Here is an 18,471-nt window from a genome sequence, read left to right on the forward strand (position 1 = left end):
CACATGGGAAAGCAAAAATGTTTGCTTTCGGGTCTAACATAAAATGATGTTGGTATTAGGTGAAAACGTAACCTGTTTAAAACGTATCATTCACTTTCCAATATTTTTAATGCATAAAGTTAACTACATATTTCATTGCAAAAATATGTCAAGTGGCGGTCCGTGGGGATAGTTTCAAGACCCTTCCCCTCTCAAGTCACCGAAAAAACCAAAAAATCTAAAACTTAGGGGGGAAGTATCACAGGTGTTGTGTTATAACGAGTGCCCCCCCTAATATCGGTCGCGACCGCCTTTGATATGTCTTCAAAAGAAGCTTGCATAATACAAACATGACCTATATTTAAATAGCATCTGGAACACCGTATATTGATATAATAAACAGTAGGATGTCTATTCTGAGCATAGTATCGTGTTATCGTTTTATTTGAGTTATGAGAGGATGGAACAGCGAGCTGTTTGCGAGTACTGCGTAACGTGATACAAGCACACATCGCCGCTTACCGAAGACTTAGCACGTCAGTCTTTAGCTGTACGGTACGAGACTTAGCACTTCCGCGAGCTCTTGTTTCAAACTTATAGAACGAATAATTATAAAAGGAGAGCGTCAATGACTACATGAATGTGGGTGTTATACTACACATAAATACACCATAGATGTAGTATGTATACTGTTGATCAATGAGATCGGCCAGTAGCGGCGTTAGGGTAGGGCGCGGATGGGCGACCACCCAGGGCGCCGGGCTTAAAGGGGCGCCAGAAGCCTATACCTTCTAGGGAATTCCTAAAAGTTGGGGGCGCCGTGGAAATCTTGCCCAGGGCGCTGGAAGTGCTCAAACCGGCACTGAGATCGGCCTTCAAGTAACTGAGATGGGACCAAAAAATTTTACATTTGTCGGCGTCTCAGAAAAATAGTTTCATTAGGTTCTTAAAATTTCATCCTACGATGAGTTTAAGAAATATTATTTAATTATATTAATCTCTGATATATTCGTGTTACGTAGTTCTGACGATTTACATATTATATATTCCAAATCTATTTGTGATTGACTCGCTAATAATTATCGTCGTTATTTTTTAAATAATATTGTTACAACGACTAATATGGTAAATGTTGAATAAGATTTTATTGTACAACCGAATTAAGTACTTTGTTTTGAACAAATTACTAACTTCAACCTGTCATACATCCCTATGTACAGCCCCAAAGATACATCTATTAAACCTTAATAGGCAGACTTGAATATTTTACAAAATTGAATAAGTAAATATTAAGTAGGTATATCCCAAATCATATCCTATATCAAAAAATAAACTGATAATAATTGTGATATTAATATAACAAGATAAATATTATAACGAAACCACAAGCATCGAAAGAGAGTAACACCCTAACCAGAATAAAATACCATAACCTAAACTACTACCTATTAGCAAATTTATCCAAATTCTTTCGCCTCAATACGTCTGATACATTATGTGCTATCCTTTACAACATATACATTAGACATCGAACACTGATCAATGTAAATCTAATCTACATGAAGGTACCATAAGAAAAACTTACGAGCTGCTAAACAAAAATACAAAAAAAAACAATTATTCTAATATCGCCATTCAGAAACTTCTTCAAGTGCTAGTTGAAGAAATGCGAAGCTAGGTATGAAGATGAGTATTCCCATCAAGGGATCAATCCATATTACCCGTCCATATAATCCGTAGTCAACTAGGGACCCTTATAGTTTCGCCATGTCTGTCCGTCTTTCTGTCTGTCTGTCTGTCCGCGTCGAAGCTCAGAGACCGTTAGTACTAGAAAGCTGTAATTTGGCATGAATATACATACATATTCAGTCGCGCCGACAATGGTAAAAAAAAAAAATTTTTTTTTGGGTACCTCCCGTAAAGTGGGGGTGATTTTTTTTTCTCGACTAACCCTATAGTGTGAGGTATCGTTGGATAGGTCTTTTAAAACCATTGTGGGGAAGCTACGACAATATTTCGATTCAGTAATCTGTTTGCAAAATATAACTTTAATTAAAGTGCAAATTTTCATTAAAATCGAGCTCTGTTGGATGTAAAAATTTGAAAAAAATCATTATGGTAGTGAGTATATCAAACTTTCAAAGAAAACTATAACGGCTAAGATTGCTTGAGAATTATTATTAGTTCAAGAGTAAATAGCAGGTAAAGGTATAAAATATACCTAAACTTGGAAGATTCCGTACACAATACGAAATCCTTAGAAAAATATTACTTGATTTTTTAATGGGTACGGAACCCTATCTTGGGCGTGTCTGACACGCTCTTGGCCGTTTTTTTTTTTTATACAACAATGGTGGAAAATAGGCCTGGGAATTGGCTGATGGTACGCCATTTACCACAGCATATGAACGATTGTATAGTGTTGGCAACACCAAACACATACATAAAAATGTGTTGTTTTATTATATTTTCTATCTACCACTAGTTGATGGCAACAGAACCTCAAAAATATGTCTCAATGTAAAAGAATACATTCCTGTAACTCGCACAACACTAGAGCATACTGCAAGAGAAGGCGCTAAACCAAACTTAGGTAAGTATAAAGACACATCTGCGGACAAGGTAACAAAATGCCTCACGTCAACATAAACATCCTATTCACTATCCACGCGGCAACGAATCTGATAGCAAGTTAGGATCGCTATCAAAGCTTAGACGTCCTCTCAATCCTTTTAACGCGCGATAGCCTCCCAGTTCAGCTGTAATTTGTGACCCAAGAATAAAACATTCCATGTATCGCTTTATTACTTCAAATGATCTTCAACAATAGGAACTGTTTTATTCTAGGGTATGAAACGAAGCGTCGACTGACCTTGGCCGCAGTTCTGTTCCACACGAGCACCTTGTGTCCGGAGTTGAGCAAGTTCTTGACGATGCCGCTGCCCATGATGCCGAGACCCAGGAAGCCGAACTTCATCTGACTCGCCTTGATGTTTTTCTCGAGTAAAGTGTCTGACACATTCTCCAAGTCCAATGGGGGAGTGTCCTAGAAAAATTAATGATAGTTTTAGTTACAGGTGTCGTTTAGTTTAAAGGGTGTTGGTGTTGCAAAAGTAATATGTTCCTTTCCGGATACTTGTCAAATGAATATAATAAGCAAATTGACAATAGGTATTTTTTTCAGTTCAGTAAGCTTTCGAGTAAAATCTGCGCTGAAATATCGACATACTTTAAAACTGGCATGATGCTTGCACAAGCAAATTGCTTAAAGGGTGTTTTCACAAAAACGTGTACTTTTTCTTTCAAATTGTATTTAATTTTTTCACACAAATTTTATGAGTCAGTTTTGTGACGCCCAATACCGAGTGCATGAAAAAAACGTCACAAAACTGATATTTTTGATTGGGACACTTTTTAAACCATCGGAATCGATTGTGCTTTCGATTCTGAGCAGGAATAACCTAACTATAAAAAAATATTTTTAATACAAGCTTTTTTTGCTGACTGTATTTTTTGTTGACTATACTTGCATTGTCTGTCACCCAAACTACATTTGCATACCAAATTTCAAGTTGATGCTATTAACCGTTGAAGTTCCATCCTGCGGAGACGATCCGGGCTGGACCAGGATGTCACTACTAGATTATTGTATTGTCACGCGATTTACATAAGTATTCCAAATTTCAAGTCAATTTGACTACTGGAAGTTGGCCAAACTTAACTTGCAAGACTTGATTACAGACAGACAGACAGACAACGGGACAGGTGAAACTAAATAAAAGCTTGTAAAAACCATATTTTTTCCAAAATTAAAAAAAGAATAGATACACTTTTTTGTAAAAATGCCCTAAAAAGCATGTTTGCATGTGAAGCATGCGTTTTGACGCATCGCGTCAGAACGTCAACTATCCGGAGAGCATAAGTAAGTCTGCAATACGCAAAGACTTCAAAGGATTTAGGATTAGCATTATATTATTTTAAATCAAAAGTTCGCCCCAAATCTTACACTTAATTAAATTTAAATTTATACAATACAATAACTCTTTATTGAACACCAACACATAGTAAACAGTAATTACAGAAAATACAGGTTATAGAGATTTTCCAAGGTAAGCAATAGGCGGCCTTATCGCTTCGGAGCGATCTCTTCCAGGCAAGCTAAACTAAACTTATCTACAATTTATATCTCTACTATGTGTATAACCAGGACCAAAGTCCCATTTTAAGTGGCAACAAATAACATCACACAATGTTTTACTTACAGGTCTCATTATATTGGAAGGACGATGCAGCAGACTGGACTTCTTGGAGAATGAGTGGTTGAGCATTGAAGGCTTGTCGGCCTCGGTGTCCGTGTACGAGCGGGACAGACTGCGCTTGCTCTTCTTCTTCGCGCTCGCCTTCAGGCCGGCAGACGACGACCGTTTTATAGGCTTTACCTTTGAAATGCCCAAACGTATCTATAAATATTTAGAAGAGTTTTCATTTTCACTGCTATTTTTGGATTAGTATGATCATGCTATTTATTATACTGTGATAGACATGCTTAAATATCCTAATGCAACTTTGCTACAGTAAACGGAAGTTGTATTAACTAATACGAATGAAACTGCAGTTTCCCACGTTAAAGTAAGGTTATTAATTATGAATGGACACGTCCAAAACCATTTGGGCAAAAGACCGCATCCTCGACTTCACAGATCCCAAAGTGATTTTTATCTCATGTAAAAAAATGTACAGTTCAATGGATAATAAAATAACTTGCCCTAGTTTTCAACTTGCCACTGTAAATTCTACACAAAAAATAGACAAAGTTTTACTATTGACTTGCTTAAATTAAGAAAATAAAAAATTGGGCTCCCAATCTAAAAAGCGGTGCTAAACCGACGTACTGGTAAAAAACAGTAGGTGAACAATAGATTAAATGTAAATGTGCTAACCTTGGGCGTAGAGCTCTTCTTTTTCACCTCCAGCTCGGGTTCCTCTGGCTGCGAGTCCTGTTCCTCGCTCTCCATCTCTTCCTTGAGCTTGTCGAACTCCTCCTCCGGGTTACGCTGGTGCCCATCGATGTCACCGAATTTCTAGACAACGAGCCAGAGTTTAGCGTTTGGAAAGTTATAGCCATCTTACAGACTGGCTAAAACCAAAAAGTCTTTTCTGGGAAATTGCATACGTTTTTATAATAAAATTCCAAAAAAAATTACCAAAATAAACGGATACAACATTCAGATCTATTATCAAAAAGACATTAATAAATATCTAAGGCATATTATAAAGTTAATGATTATATCATGGACAGGGAGGGATATTTGGAAATAATTCCGATCCGCATTGGGGGTCCCTTCAAATAGCGAACCTACTGTGATAAAAAAAATACTAAAAAGAAGAAAACAAGTCTAGTGGGCTAGAACTTTATTAAGTAGCTAACTTAAAGTTCAACAGTCGGGACCCATATAAATTGTGGCGCTTAAAAAGTCTTACCTAATGGGTCTCGACTGTTGAACTTTAAGTTAAGTAGCTACTTAACAAAGTTCTAGCCCACTACTTGTTTTCTTCTTTTTAGTATTTTTAAGGCAGTCGGGTTTTTGATTTTTTTAATTTATTGTTTTTTGATGTGATTGTAGTATTTTTGTATATTGTAGATTGACGTATATTTTCGAATTATCTGCAGTACTAGTTTTGCTAAACATTTAGTTTATTTGTATTGAAATAATTTAAATTACAAAAGTATATACAAATGTATAAGTGTATAAATGATGGATGAGAATAAATTGATAGGCAATTATTTATTTGACGTGGAATTAATAATTTCCCGATTTTTTTTGACATTCATAAGAACTCGTTATAGCCTAAATTGAATAAATATATTTTGATTTTGACTTATAGGTTGGTGAGGTACGAAAGGAGAAATGAATGAGGAGTGCTAAAACAGCAATCTAGTGAAGGTCGCAGAATATGCCTGACAATTTTTCAAGAGACTAAGTAGGGCATGGTGTATGGGATAGAGAGAGGGATGAATCGTCGGCTTATTGGACTCACCGAAATGTCAGAAACACCTATCTATGTTTATTAGTATATTGCTTTACGCGCATTTACGTCGGCAATCAGGCTAATTGCAACCACTATACAGGCTGGCCCAAGACGATGCCACATGGAAGTGAAGTATCTTAAATCGGTGCTGGCTGAAAATCAGTGCTTGGGTGTTCTTAACGCTTCCGCATTATGCTGAGCCAGTGTCCGATTCACAACCGCAATGACACATACCTTTGTGTTGTTTTTTTTGTACCTAATAATATTGTTGTCTTGTGTTGTGAATAAATGTATTTTCTTTCTTTCTTTCTTTAAATATCTCAATAAATAAATAAATAAAATATACGGTACTTGATTTTTTTTTATTCATTTTATAAATTAAATCTTGATAATGCATGTAATCGAACAGAAAAACAATTTTAAACCTATCTTGAAATATAACAGTTATAAAGGTTTGAATTCGAGATTAAACAGAGAAAGACTTACTTGCATGTGATGTCACACGCAAGTAACTGGCGTTACTTGCTGCATAGAGAAAAGCGTTTTAGAAAGAGACAGATATATAGATTTTTTCCAAAAAGCGCTTATAAATCCAATTTTAGAGCGAATAAATTTTTCTCTTCGCTAAACATTGTCTGTATTCTATATTTTTATAATAATATACAGGATATTATGGCAAAGTCAAAGATTTTTGAATAATCGCCTGTCTGAACCGGGAATCGAACCCACCAAATGGAAAAAATAACCGCAATTTTACGGCTCATGGCTCAATCAGAAGGATTATTTTTTCCAAGTACCATAGCATCCTAAAAAAAAAAACCATGAAATTTTACATTTACAATTTCAGGAAAATGAATACATACCTTTTCTTTGACTTTGGTGTGCTTCTAAATACTAATTTTATAATTTTAAAGTATTACTAATAAGGACCCACTTGAGAAAAAACAACTAACTACTTACATAACCTTTATCGTTTACCTTTACTTGCCCGAATTTCACTTGCCATACCAACGTTTGCCATAAAATATATAGAACCGTGCTGTTTTTCGGATTTTTTAAAATGTCATCATATAGAATGCAGTAGGTTAGGTTAGGTTAGTTTAATATCAACTCTGAAGAAATTACTATTTCAGAAATAAATTACTTTATGGCAAATGAAAATTCTAGAAAACGATACATTCGGGCATATGAAATTCGGCAAACGATAGAGAACCATCATTTATCTATTAAAAGTACATTATTAAAAAAATATGTGATAAATAAATTGTAGTACCTACCTAGTTGCATGCAACTCTTTAGTCTCTTTACAACAAAATACGGAGTCGTTTGAAAAATTAAAATGTGCACTTTTACTTTCCCTCCATGTGGCATCGTCTTGGGACATCCAGTATATGTATTGCAGCCAGATACTCCATTCATAAAAGGGTATGCGCGGACGGAAGATTATCATATCAACACGCAGGCACAAGTGTTAATTACTCCTGCCTCATAAATTGAAAGTGGCCACTGGAACTCTTTTGCTAACTATTACATGTAACAACTTGTGAAGTGCACCAGCTGTGACCGTCACACAACACATTTGCACCAGTGCCAAGTTTAGACTCTATTAAACTGCTTAGTCATTGTGTCCAGCCGAAGGTCCCAGAAGTCTGGAGAAATGTCCCTAGAGACACAGTAAATGATGACTGAAACACCACTGAAAAACAGTGTTGCGGCTTGCCTTAAGATTATGCTGCCCACTTTATACTATTCGATGTTAACTTTATATTATACTCGTATTCTTTCCCTGTAATGTATTTTTATGTGTATCAAATAAGTGTAACTAAATGTTTCTCTCTTTCTCTCATAAATGGCTATAAAATTCCAGTCATGTTAAAAGAACGCTGTGGAGATGATGTGTCTGCATCTGCACATGAGTACAGTACAAGAGGTTTCACAAAAAGTCGGAAGAGTACTGCACGCGGTGTGCTCTGATATGAAATATCGGCAGTTACCCCCGTGTCTCAGCGCCTTTGATCGGGGTTGAGTAAAGATGTCTTTTGACGCTTCTTCAGTCGCTCTACTTTGTTTCGTCGATTAATCGAGCACTGCATTCTCTATAACATCCGCCTGGAGATATTTCTCTTGTGACATACAAGGATGTTTTCTAAAACTATAGTAATGTACAGACTCACCTCAGGGTTGACAATGTACTCTTCAATCTGGTTAACGGCCTCCTTGAAAGCAGCAGTCTTACAGGACTTGATGAGCTGCTCTTTGAACTCCTGGTAAGGCTTGATGTTGTTGTCTTCGATCCAGGCGCTGTTGGCAATGTTGGAGGTAAGTTACTGCCGATTAGGTAGGACCTAAGGACCTGTGCGCCTTAAGATGCAATTGGATAGCTCTGGAGGGAACAGCTATACTTAGACTTATTCGTAGACTTAGACAGACGAACGGACGGATAGTATATAGACAACAAAGTGATCTTAGAATGGTTCCGCAAAGTTCCGTTTTTGCCAACTGAGGTAGGGAACCCTAATAAAAAAATTATAGTAGTTTTCATAGTTAAGACTTGGTTAAAGCAGTTTCCACCAATAATGTATGTGTTGCGAGGGATTTATTTTTCATTTACGAATAAAAACGCTTCATTTACCTCGCCTCGCTCTGCTCAACTGTTTCCACCAGAGATGTGCTAATGTGTAAATGAAGCGTTTCTATTGGTTGATGGTTGAAAAACATATTCCTCACAACACATCCTCGCACATCTCTAGTGCAAACGCTGCATAAGACAAATGTAATTGTATATTTTGTTTTGAAATAGTATATTGTACAAAAAGAGCATAAATCGAGCCATTTTACCCGAGACGTTCATTATACCTAGCCACCCGAGTCGGTACGGGGAGGAGGGTGAATAGAAACGACGAGGGGAAAATGGGATTAATGCTAGAGTTTTTCACTCTGCTTTTCACTTCGATTGTGAGGAGATGAAATAGCAACAGTGGAAACAATTTTACACTTACTACCTTTTATTTTCCATGCATTGCTTTATATTTGTACATTTTTAGTTTTATTGATTTATTATGATTGATTTTTAAGTTGTTATTTCATTTGTTTCCACTGTTGAGTGGAAACATTGTTCACTTACTACCTTTTATTTTTCATGCGTTGGTAATATAATTTAGAAATATTTATATGATTGATTTTTAGTTTTACACAAACTAAAAATTATAAAAAATATATTAAAATCTTTTTTGTTTGTGCCTGTTAACACCTGTCTTTAAAATCTTTTTTGTTTGTGCCTGTTAACACCTGATTGCCTTGATCTTGTACGAAGATTTTGCTTTATGCACTAGACTAGAGCATAAAGTCATTTTATGTCGCCTAGATCCAGCATAAACACGAACTTTACGAGCAAGATAATATTTTCTGCCATGTTTCTTGCGGCGCTTTCTCCTTTTGGTAATGACGGTCTTTCTGAGAGCGCTGGTAGTAAGTATAAAAAGTAAGATGTAAAAGAGCCAGCTTGTTCGATCAATTTACCAGAATCGTTATTTCATACCTGACCTGTCACCCAGTTACTAAATAATAAGTTTATGGTAAAAAAAAAACACATTTTTAATACAAGCTTTTGTTTTGCTGACTGTACTTTTTGTTGACTGTACTTGTATTGTCACCCAAACTAAATTTGCATACCAAATTTCATGTCGATGCCATTAACCGTTGAAGAGTTCCGTCCTGTGGAGACGATCCTGGCTGGACTACCAGGATGTTACTACCGGATTATCGTATTGTCACGCAATTTCCATAATTATACCAAATTTCAAGTCAATCCAACTACTGGAAGTTGGTTGAATTTCAGTTGCAAGATTTGATTACAGACAGATAGACAACGGGACAGGTGAAACTAGTTAAATATAAGCTTGTAAAAATAAATAGATTGTAGATAAGTATACTGCATTTATAGAAATCTCCTTCCTAGTGGTGAGTCCTGTTATTGGTTCTGCTTGCTGTAGTTACATTAAAGGCATCCTTATGTAGTCTGCATGTTGCTTCGGATTGTTTGTTGTATATGATAAATGCTAGTTTTAGGTTTCCTATTCCTACCATTAATTATTGTTACATTGCCACGACTTCCAATAAGTCTTAGTGGGAATTGTTTTAGGATGCAGGCTATACTTCTCGCATTATTTTAATTTACTCCTGCTAATAATTGTGTCTGTATCTGTTTTTTTTTTTCCCAATAAAGAGAAAAAACAAAAGCACAACTAGAAAATCTGGTGCGCTCGCTCGAATACTTCGGAAAGGGCGTTTTTTTTCCCCAGTCGCCACGAGCTTCCATCACATCCAAATTCTTATGATTGGAACCTTTATTCACCTAACGTCTACACCGAATATCTGACGACCTCGAGTTTCTTCAAATTTTTTTGATTAAAACAAAGTTTTTAGATAAAGATCGGTAGGTAGGTTAGCTAAAGATCTAGGTTCACTTAACATCTAAGCACTCCGAATATCTGACGACCTCGAGTTTGTTCAAATTCTTTTGATTGGAACCTTTATCTATGTTCACCTAACATCTACTCCGAATATCTGACGACCTCGATTATCTTCAAATTCTTTTGATGTGAACTTTATCCAGGTTTACTTATCATCCACTCCGAATATCTGACGAGCTCGTGTATCTTTGCTAAGTAGGCTTTAGAAGTTAATGAATAGGTAGTCTATTAAAATTTAATATTGAATATTTGCCGCATCTAAGTACGGAACCCTACACTGCGCGTGGCCCAACACGCACTTGGCCGGTTTTTAATGTTGCCTTCGAAACTAATAAATAAATAGTTTTAGATCTGCATTATTTTATGTACAATCGATTTTCGTCAAAACTCACCATTAGGAACGCACTATCTTTATTATTTCCACATTTTGATCCCACGGTTCTGAATCAGTAATTATTTAGACAGGGGGAGAGTATTTCGTCAAAACTCACCATTAGGAACGCACTATCTTTATTATTTCCACATTTTGATCCCACGGTTCTGAATCAGTAATTATTTAGACAGGGGGAGAGTAGCGATGTTGGGCATAGCTTCTTAAATATTCCTTTTTTTTTTCAAAATAGTTGCTTTCTAAGAAACATCCCACTATTTTTTTATCGCAATGAAATGTAACTAAACATTTTTCTAGGTGAACCAATTTTTGTTTTTAGGGTTCCGTAGCCAAAAAATGCAAAAACGGAACTTATAGTTTCGCCATGTGTGTATGTCCGTTCGTCTGCTGTTTAGCTTAGAAGAGACTATTAGTGCTAGAAAGATGCAATCCCACAAAAACATTTCATGTTAAATGTTGCCAAGACGAGACCATGTTCAATCTTTTCAATCTTCTCTATACCTAACCTAACCATCTATTCAATCTTTTAAACTCTTTCCGTGCTGAAATGTAGATTTTTAAGTTCAAGCCCATATGACGAATTGCAAAAGGTTCGTGCGGCCGACTCGCCAGTTTAGTCCGCGGTTTGCACGCCTACGAGATTAATAGCGGGAAAACGCTGCTACGCGCTACGAACTACTCGCTACGAGCTACTGCTGTAGTATTTCGTCGCAAATTTAGTGTAAAATTAGGGCTTATAGATTTAGAGTTGGGCACGTAGGGTTAGAAACTTGGCTCTACAAGGGATCTGATTACTTTTTGACAGTGCGAGCTACATGGTCTCGTCTTGGCAACATTTAACATGAAATGTTTTTGTGGGATTTCTTTTCTTTTTGTAAGCTGCTTATGATATTTATACGAGTATTTTTTCTGTTGTTCATTTTTTCTTTCGCATGCAGAGCGAGTGTCGGGAGGAAAGGGTAGGGGATGATTTACTAAAAATCCTGAAATACATATCTTATTATTTATAACAAGGATAACAAGGACCCGCTATATCAGTTTTCAGACCTCTAGCATCAAAATTTGCGGAAGTCTCATACAAACTTTCACCCCCTAGTTTAAGGGGTTGGGGGGGTAAAAGTTTCAAGTTTTAAGATTTTTTCGTTGTTTGTATACTATTACTAGCTTACATACCAAATTTCAGCTTTCTAGGACTTCAGGAAGAACCTTAAGAATATTGATGATCATCAGTGAGTCAGTGACGAAATCGGGGTATTTTAGATATCAATAAAATCTAAAGTATAAGAGCTATGCAATTGAAACTTTATACTTTATAGGGCTTGGTTTTTTCTCAATTTTAATCGTCACAGAAACATAGGTAGATTATAATTATGTTAAGTTTGCAACGGCCCGAGGGTCAAAACAAAACTACACAAAAGTTGGAGCTCCGCGTTATCTACAGTAAAAAACCGGCCAAGAGCGTGTCGGACACGCCCGAAATAGGGATCCGTAGCCATTACGAAAAAATTAAGTAATATTTTTCTAAGGATTTCGTATTTTGTACGGAATATTCCAAGTTTAGGTATATTTTATACCTTAGGCTGCTATTAAATACTCTTAAACTACTAATAATTCTCAAGCAAACTTAGCCGCTATAGTTTTCCTTGTAAGTTTGATATACTTACTACCATCCTGAACTTTTTCAAAATTTTCCACACACCGCTTTAGATTTTAGATGGGGGGGATGCCCGATTTTAATGAAAATTTGCACTTTAAAGTTGAATATTTTGCAAACAAATTACTGAATCGAAAAATCGTTTTAGCAACCCCCTAACGGTTTTAAAAGACCTATCCAACGATACCCCACACTACAAGATTGGAACCTACTGAAACCTACAAATACCTTGGTATGTCACAGGCTTTGGGTATCGTTGACGGGGACATAAAGCAGACGGTGAAGGAGCGTTTCTTTTACAAAGAAAACAAGAAGCTTACAAAGGTACTTAAGTCTTTTGTCGGTTGGTAATAAGGTACGCGCCTTTAACGCCTGGGTAATGCCCCTGCTCACATACTCCTTTGGCATACTAAGGTGGACTCAGACTGAACTGGACGCCCTGGACCGGAGAGTCCGCCTACTGCTTACTACCCATCGCATGCTACAACCACGTTCGTCGGTTATGAGGCTGTACATCCCACGGAAATGTGGAGGTCGCGGCTTTCTTAATGCCAAAAATCTCCACAACCGCGAGATATGCAGCCTTAGGAATTATTTCCTTAGCAACGAATGTGGGATGCATCGCAATGTTGTGGCAGTAGACAGACACCTCACCCCGCTATCCTTGGCAAACGAAAATTGGCGCAGTCCTATGGTAATGAGCACGGAAGATCGCAAGAACGTATGAAAGAGCAAGAAGCTACACGGGCGATTCTACAAGGCCCTAACAGGGCCTGATGTAGACCTTCTCGCGTCGGTGACCTGGCTACGTTTCGGGGACCTCTTTGAGGAAACCGAGGGTTTTGTGTGTGCAATTGCTGACGAAGTTATCATGACGAACAACTACCGGAGGTATGTATGTCCTGAAGGACGGTACGGTCGACATTTGTCGGGCATGCCGCCGTCCTGGTGAGTCACTCAGGCATCATCTCCGGTTGTTCTCATCTTGCTAACGGTGAGTATTTGCACAGACATAACTTAGTAGCCAGGATTATCCACCAGCAACTTGCTCTTAGATACGGCCTTATAGACTCTGAGGTGCCGTATTATAGGTATGTCCCTGCGCCAGTTCTCGAAAATGGTCGTGCCACGCTCTATTGGGATCGATCTGTCATCACGGACAGGACTATTGTAGCCAATAAACCTGATATCGTGCTGACAGATCGATCAAACCGCCAGGCAGTGCTCGTCGACGTCACCATCCCACATGACGAGAACCTCGTGAAGGCCGAGAAGGACAAACTCAGCAAGTACCTTGACTTGGCTCACGAGGTGACTGCTATGTGGGATGTTGACTCGACGATCATTGTCCCGATAGTCGTTTCGGCAAACGGCCTAATAGCGAAGTCTCGACCAACATCTCAAAAGAAACTCTCGCTAGATGGCTGGATCAAGGGCCAGATACAGAAAGCGGTACTTCTGGACACGGCACGCATCGTCCGGAGGTTCCTCACTCTGCGGCCCTGACCACCGGTAGCTTGGGCCCTGCCCGTTACCGGCGGCAAACTAGGTTAGGTTTTTATAATATATTATATAATATATATTATATAATTATATAATATATAATTTATAATATATTATAAAAACCTAATCCTAAGAATAAAAAAATAAATAAAGATAATAATAATAAATGAATGAATTTCAAACCTTTACTTAATGTAATAAAAATGACCTATCATACAAATAATTAAAAAATATATATTGGAATGCAACTTGATCAAAATTTAAAAATACCCAAGTAAGTCAGAATAATTTTACTACAGACACAAATAATAGGTTCATCTGTGTACCACAAAACTAAGAATGGGACCTCTTAATATATTTTTATTACTATAAAGGAGTTTGAATGGTTAGTTATTATTTATTAACCCACTACGACTATACTTCTCAAGTTCTGACTTACTCAAGTATTTTTAAATTTTGACCAAGTTGCATTCCAATATTATTATTCTTTATTTATTTTTTTATTTCAAGTCAATCCGACCACTGGAAGTGGGTCAAATTCAACTTGCATGATTTGACCAGCACATACTTATTGCAAGTTAAATAAAAGCTTGTAAAATAGCGTATACGGCGATAAAAGTGAAAAAACTTAAAATCAACATGCCACATTTGTACACGAAATAAATATTGTATGACAGCCTAAACCTAAGGGGCCTTCACATTTAACACTGTTACCATGCATAATAAATTAATTTGAATTTTTGATTATCTTTTAAACAGCAAGAGTTAGGACTAAGAGCAAAAGACACTACCTTAAAGTACTTGTAGTATTAATTCTGTGCTTAAAGCAGCGTGCTAAGAAAGGGCGAATGAGATATAAGCGAGTGGTGAATATTTACTAACCGAGAACAGTTGTTCCGGGGTCACGCTACTACTGTATACACACAATACGACTGCCAATGGTACTGAAAGCAGCACTTTGGGTAGGGGTCTTTAACAAGGGCGTCGCCAAGGAGGAGCAAGGGGGGGCTAGAGATTCGAAAAAATGTAGCCTTAATTTTTTTGGGACATAGATGTTTTCACTTGCTCCATAAGCTCACGACTGTCTTTTCCCATCCTCTATATTTCTACTACCCTGATCTGGCTGACGACGCCCTTGGCGTCTCATAATATCATTATAAGTATTATTAATTAACATAACTGCTCATTAATGAGCAACCATAACCTTTAATAATTTCTTGGCAAATAGACTACTATTAACAAAGTAAATAATTAATGGTTTTATCTCGAAATTAATATACAAGTTTGTCTGTAATCTAAAAGCAGTCATTCACTTAGCTTTTTTAGACCTTTTAGATGCAGATACCAAAATTTGGTACGGAAATTTAGTTTGGATGACAATGCACAAGTACAGTCATATATAGATAGAAATGTTAAAAGCATCTGCAGAACACAGGAATAGCTGCTAGCTAGAAACTTTCACTTTGCTACTCCGCAAACACATGACTGTGTAAGACTCTGTTTGAGATAGAACTTTTATTTAATAAAAACATTTAATACATCACTACCATACAATAATATCAATGGTCTTTGTTTTGTAGACAAATTAAACTTTGATTCTAAGCTACTTCATCATCATCATCATCAGCCGGAAGACGTCCACTGCTGAACAAAGGCCTCCCCCTTAGAACTCCACAATGAACGACAACTCGCCACTTGCATCCACCGGTCTCCCGCAACTTTCACGATGTCGTAAGCTACTGATAAACCTTATATTTCACTGAATAATCCCACACAGGATACCAGAGAGTTGGTTGGTACCAAGGGGTTGGTAAAAGAAGGACTGGGGTCCACATTCAGACCAAAGAAGGCCCAGCCTCAGACTGCCAAGTGTCTAGCCCAAGACCGTCATTGTCACTTTTCACACTAATTTACCTACTTAGCAGTGGCGTGACGTCAGATATTTGAGTAGTAAAGCCGAAGCAAAGATTGCTTACATCTTTCATATTAAATTCTGTAAGTCTTGTTGTTCTACTTTGAAAATATTGGGCAAGCCGGTGGAAAAAGGGTTCAATGGACGCGTCGCCACTTACTTAGATACTTATTTTGCATAGTGTACCTATATGTTACTTATTTGCATATAAATAAATCATACTTTATCACAAAAAAATTTTGGCCCTTGATCAAATTTTAAACAGCATTCTCGGACCCTATTTACTAATTGCCGACCCATGGGTTCATCTGTTGTCTCCTACTGATGCAGAATGGTATCATATTTTTCTTTTTCTATTCTCCTTTTTTTTTTCAGTAAACCACTTAAGCTTACTAACAGGTTAAGTTATATTGTATCCCACAGGGGAGTATAGAAAATTCTAAATAGGAATCTTATTAGGACTTATCTCAATCATCATATTTCTATTTTGTCGGGTGACAAGCAAGCCACTAACTATTACCTATGGTATGTGTCTCTTGGATAAACCTTATGGTGCTGAGCTAATGCCATTAGCCAGGGAGAAGTGTTTTGCAAAATGGCAGGAAATGTTCAATATTGTATCCACGACTAAGGGCATTTGGTACGGCACCATAGAGAGTAAAATCTTCAAAGTACCCTGGTTTGATAATTTCAGCCTCCCCAGGGATCTTCTCATGCGGGCTTTTCATGTGCGGTCTGGTCACATTCCACTAAACAGTTTTTTGAATTTGATGAGAGTTGTGCAATCACCTTTGTGTATAGGTTGTAATAAGACTGAAGACCTAATTCACTTTCTTTTGGAATGTGATCAGAATAAGGACATCAGAGACAGGTATTTGGATGGTATGGGCTTGTTTAATGGAGGTGTAAATGTAATTCTGAGTCGACCACTTTCAGAGGAAGCGATGCTAATTTACAGGTTCATTAGACAGGCCTTTGCATCCAGAGATGTGGCTTCAGTGCAATGGAGAGCATAAAATTTGTAGTGTGGTGTATATAACTGAGGCTCCCCATGACGCTGACATAGTCACATTTGGTGTACTAAAGCCTCATTAAAATACTAGATTTAAAAAAAATCAGGCAGGCAGTTGGAGCAACTGATAGGTGCCTGTATCTAGCTGTTCCTCGGTCAAGGTTTTTTTTTATCTTATATTTTAACGAGGCTTTAGTACACTAAATGTGAGCCAGCCTCATGGGGAGCCTCATACATATTACACTCTTGTGCCGAAACTTAGTCTCAAAGTATTCTTTGTACTGTTAATGTGTTGGTCGAGCTGGTTCTTAAATTGATTCACATTAAATGCTGAGACTAACGTGTTCTGGTATGTGGTGGTTAAGCTTTGGATTGCCAGCCAAAAAGGTTAAGTACTGCCAAATTAAAATTTAATAATGGTTCCTGTGGTAATACTATAAAAAAGTTTCTTATTCAAGAAATAATTTATCTTTTATAAAGTTTTCGGTATTTTGAGACATCAAAAATAAAGATACTAAGTAAAATAAATAAAGCATCCCTAGTGTTGCCAGTAGCAAAAGTAACAAAAATTTGGAAATTAAATTCAATAACCCCAAAATATTGAAAGATATAACGAAAGTACAGACCGGATTTAGGACCATAGGGTAGTTACAAGTCGATACTTTGACTTGAGGCTCCATAGTTTGAAAACAACATAATGACATTCCACTAGTTGGATCACTTTACTTTAGCTAGTACGAAAACTACACTTACTAGTTGTTGGTGCCGAAGAAATAGATGCATTGTACAGTAACCGATTTCTTCGGGGGCTTCGACAGTTCCGGAGGAGGGAGGGCTACCTGAAACCGTCAATCATATCCTGTTAGTTTGCTGACATAGGTTAGACTCACCATAATATGAGGATAGGTAAAGTTTGCATATTCCCCATTTTATATCCGTAAGATGATGTCAAAACACTGTTCAGGGGACGCCAACGCCACTCAAGCAACGCTTACACGTAATAATAGATTTCCCGCCCATTAGTATCAGAAAATAAAACCGGCTAACTTCATCAACAAACATTGAGGATGCTGTTTACAATCAACATGTATATTATGTTTTAATGTAGAGTGCTTTAGTGTATGAATCTTTAGATATATAAGGATAACTTACCCGGCCGGGCCAGGGGCTGAAACCCTTCATTTTAGCCCTGTAACAAACACATAACCAGTAGTTTAATAAGGTAAACTTAATTTTAAGCATTAATGCTATAAACTAGTCTTTTATTCTGCTACATACCAAACAAGATCACCAAGTTTGTATTCTTGCGACATTATACGCGTCTGTTCAATACGAATTTCCACGACGAACTAAATTAAAAAAAATTAACAGAAGAAAGGGGCATGCTTTGCGCGTCTCTTGTGTCTATGGTTGCTGTCCAAAAACCGGTAATCACATAAACGTCACCTTGTAGGAGCGTGTGAGATAGCTTTAAAAATGTGAAATTTTGTCTATGGCTTCCAAAAACCTGTTCAAGTT

The 18,471-nt window shown here is 37.2% G+C and overlaps 1 protein-coding gene across 3 annotated transcripts in view; it reads right to left on the bottom strand.

Annotated features, from left to right (window-relative positions):
- Ndf (Nucleosome-destabilizing factor) overlaps positions 1–18,328 on the bottom strand; it is a 57,800-nt gene extending 39,472 nt beyond the window's left edge. For 2 of the 3 annotated variants that reach the window (XM_074098169.1, XM_074098167.1), the window contains exons 1-7: positions 18,232–18,328; positions 18,106–18,142; positions 17,707–17,792; positions 8,184–8,310; positions 4,920–5,060; positions 4,242–4,439; positions 2,852–3,025 (exon numbers count right to left, since the gene is read on the bottom strand). In XM_074098169.1, coding sequence (XP_073954270.1) covers positions 2,852–3,025; positions 4,242–4,439; positions 4,920–5,060; positions 8,184–8,310; positions 17,707–17,792; positions 18,106–18,142; positions 18,232–18,266 — 798 coding nt within the window. In that variant the 5' untranslated portion in view covers positions 18,267–18,328. The remainder of the gene's footprint in view (positions 1–2,851; positions 3,026–4,241; positions 4,440–4,919; positions 5,061–8,183; positions 8,311–17,706; positions 17,793–18,105; positions 18,143–18,231) is intronic. The other variant, XM_074098170.1, reaches the window with a different exon arrangement.
- Between the last annotated feature and the right edge of the window lie 143 nt (positions 18,329–18,471).

The sequence above is a fragment of the Choristoneura fumiferana genome, chromosome 15, assembly GCF_025370935.1.
Source record: "Choristoneura fumiferana chromosome 15, NRCan_CFum_1, whole genome shotgun sequence".
Taxonomy (NCBI): domain Eukaryota; kingdom Metazoa; phylum Arthropoda; class Insecta; order Lepidoptera; family Tortricidae; genus Choristoneura; species Choristoneura fumiferana.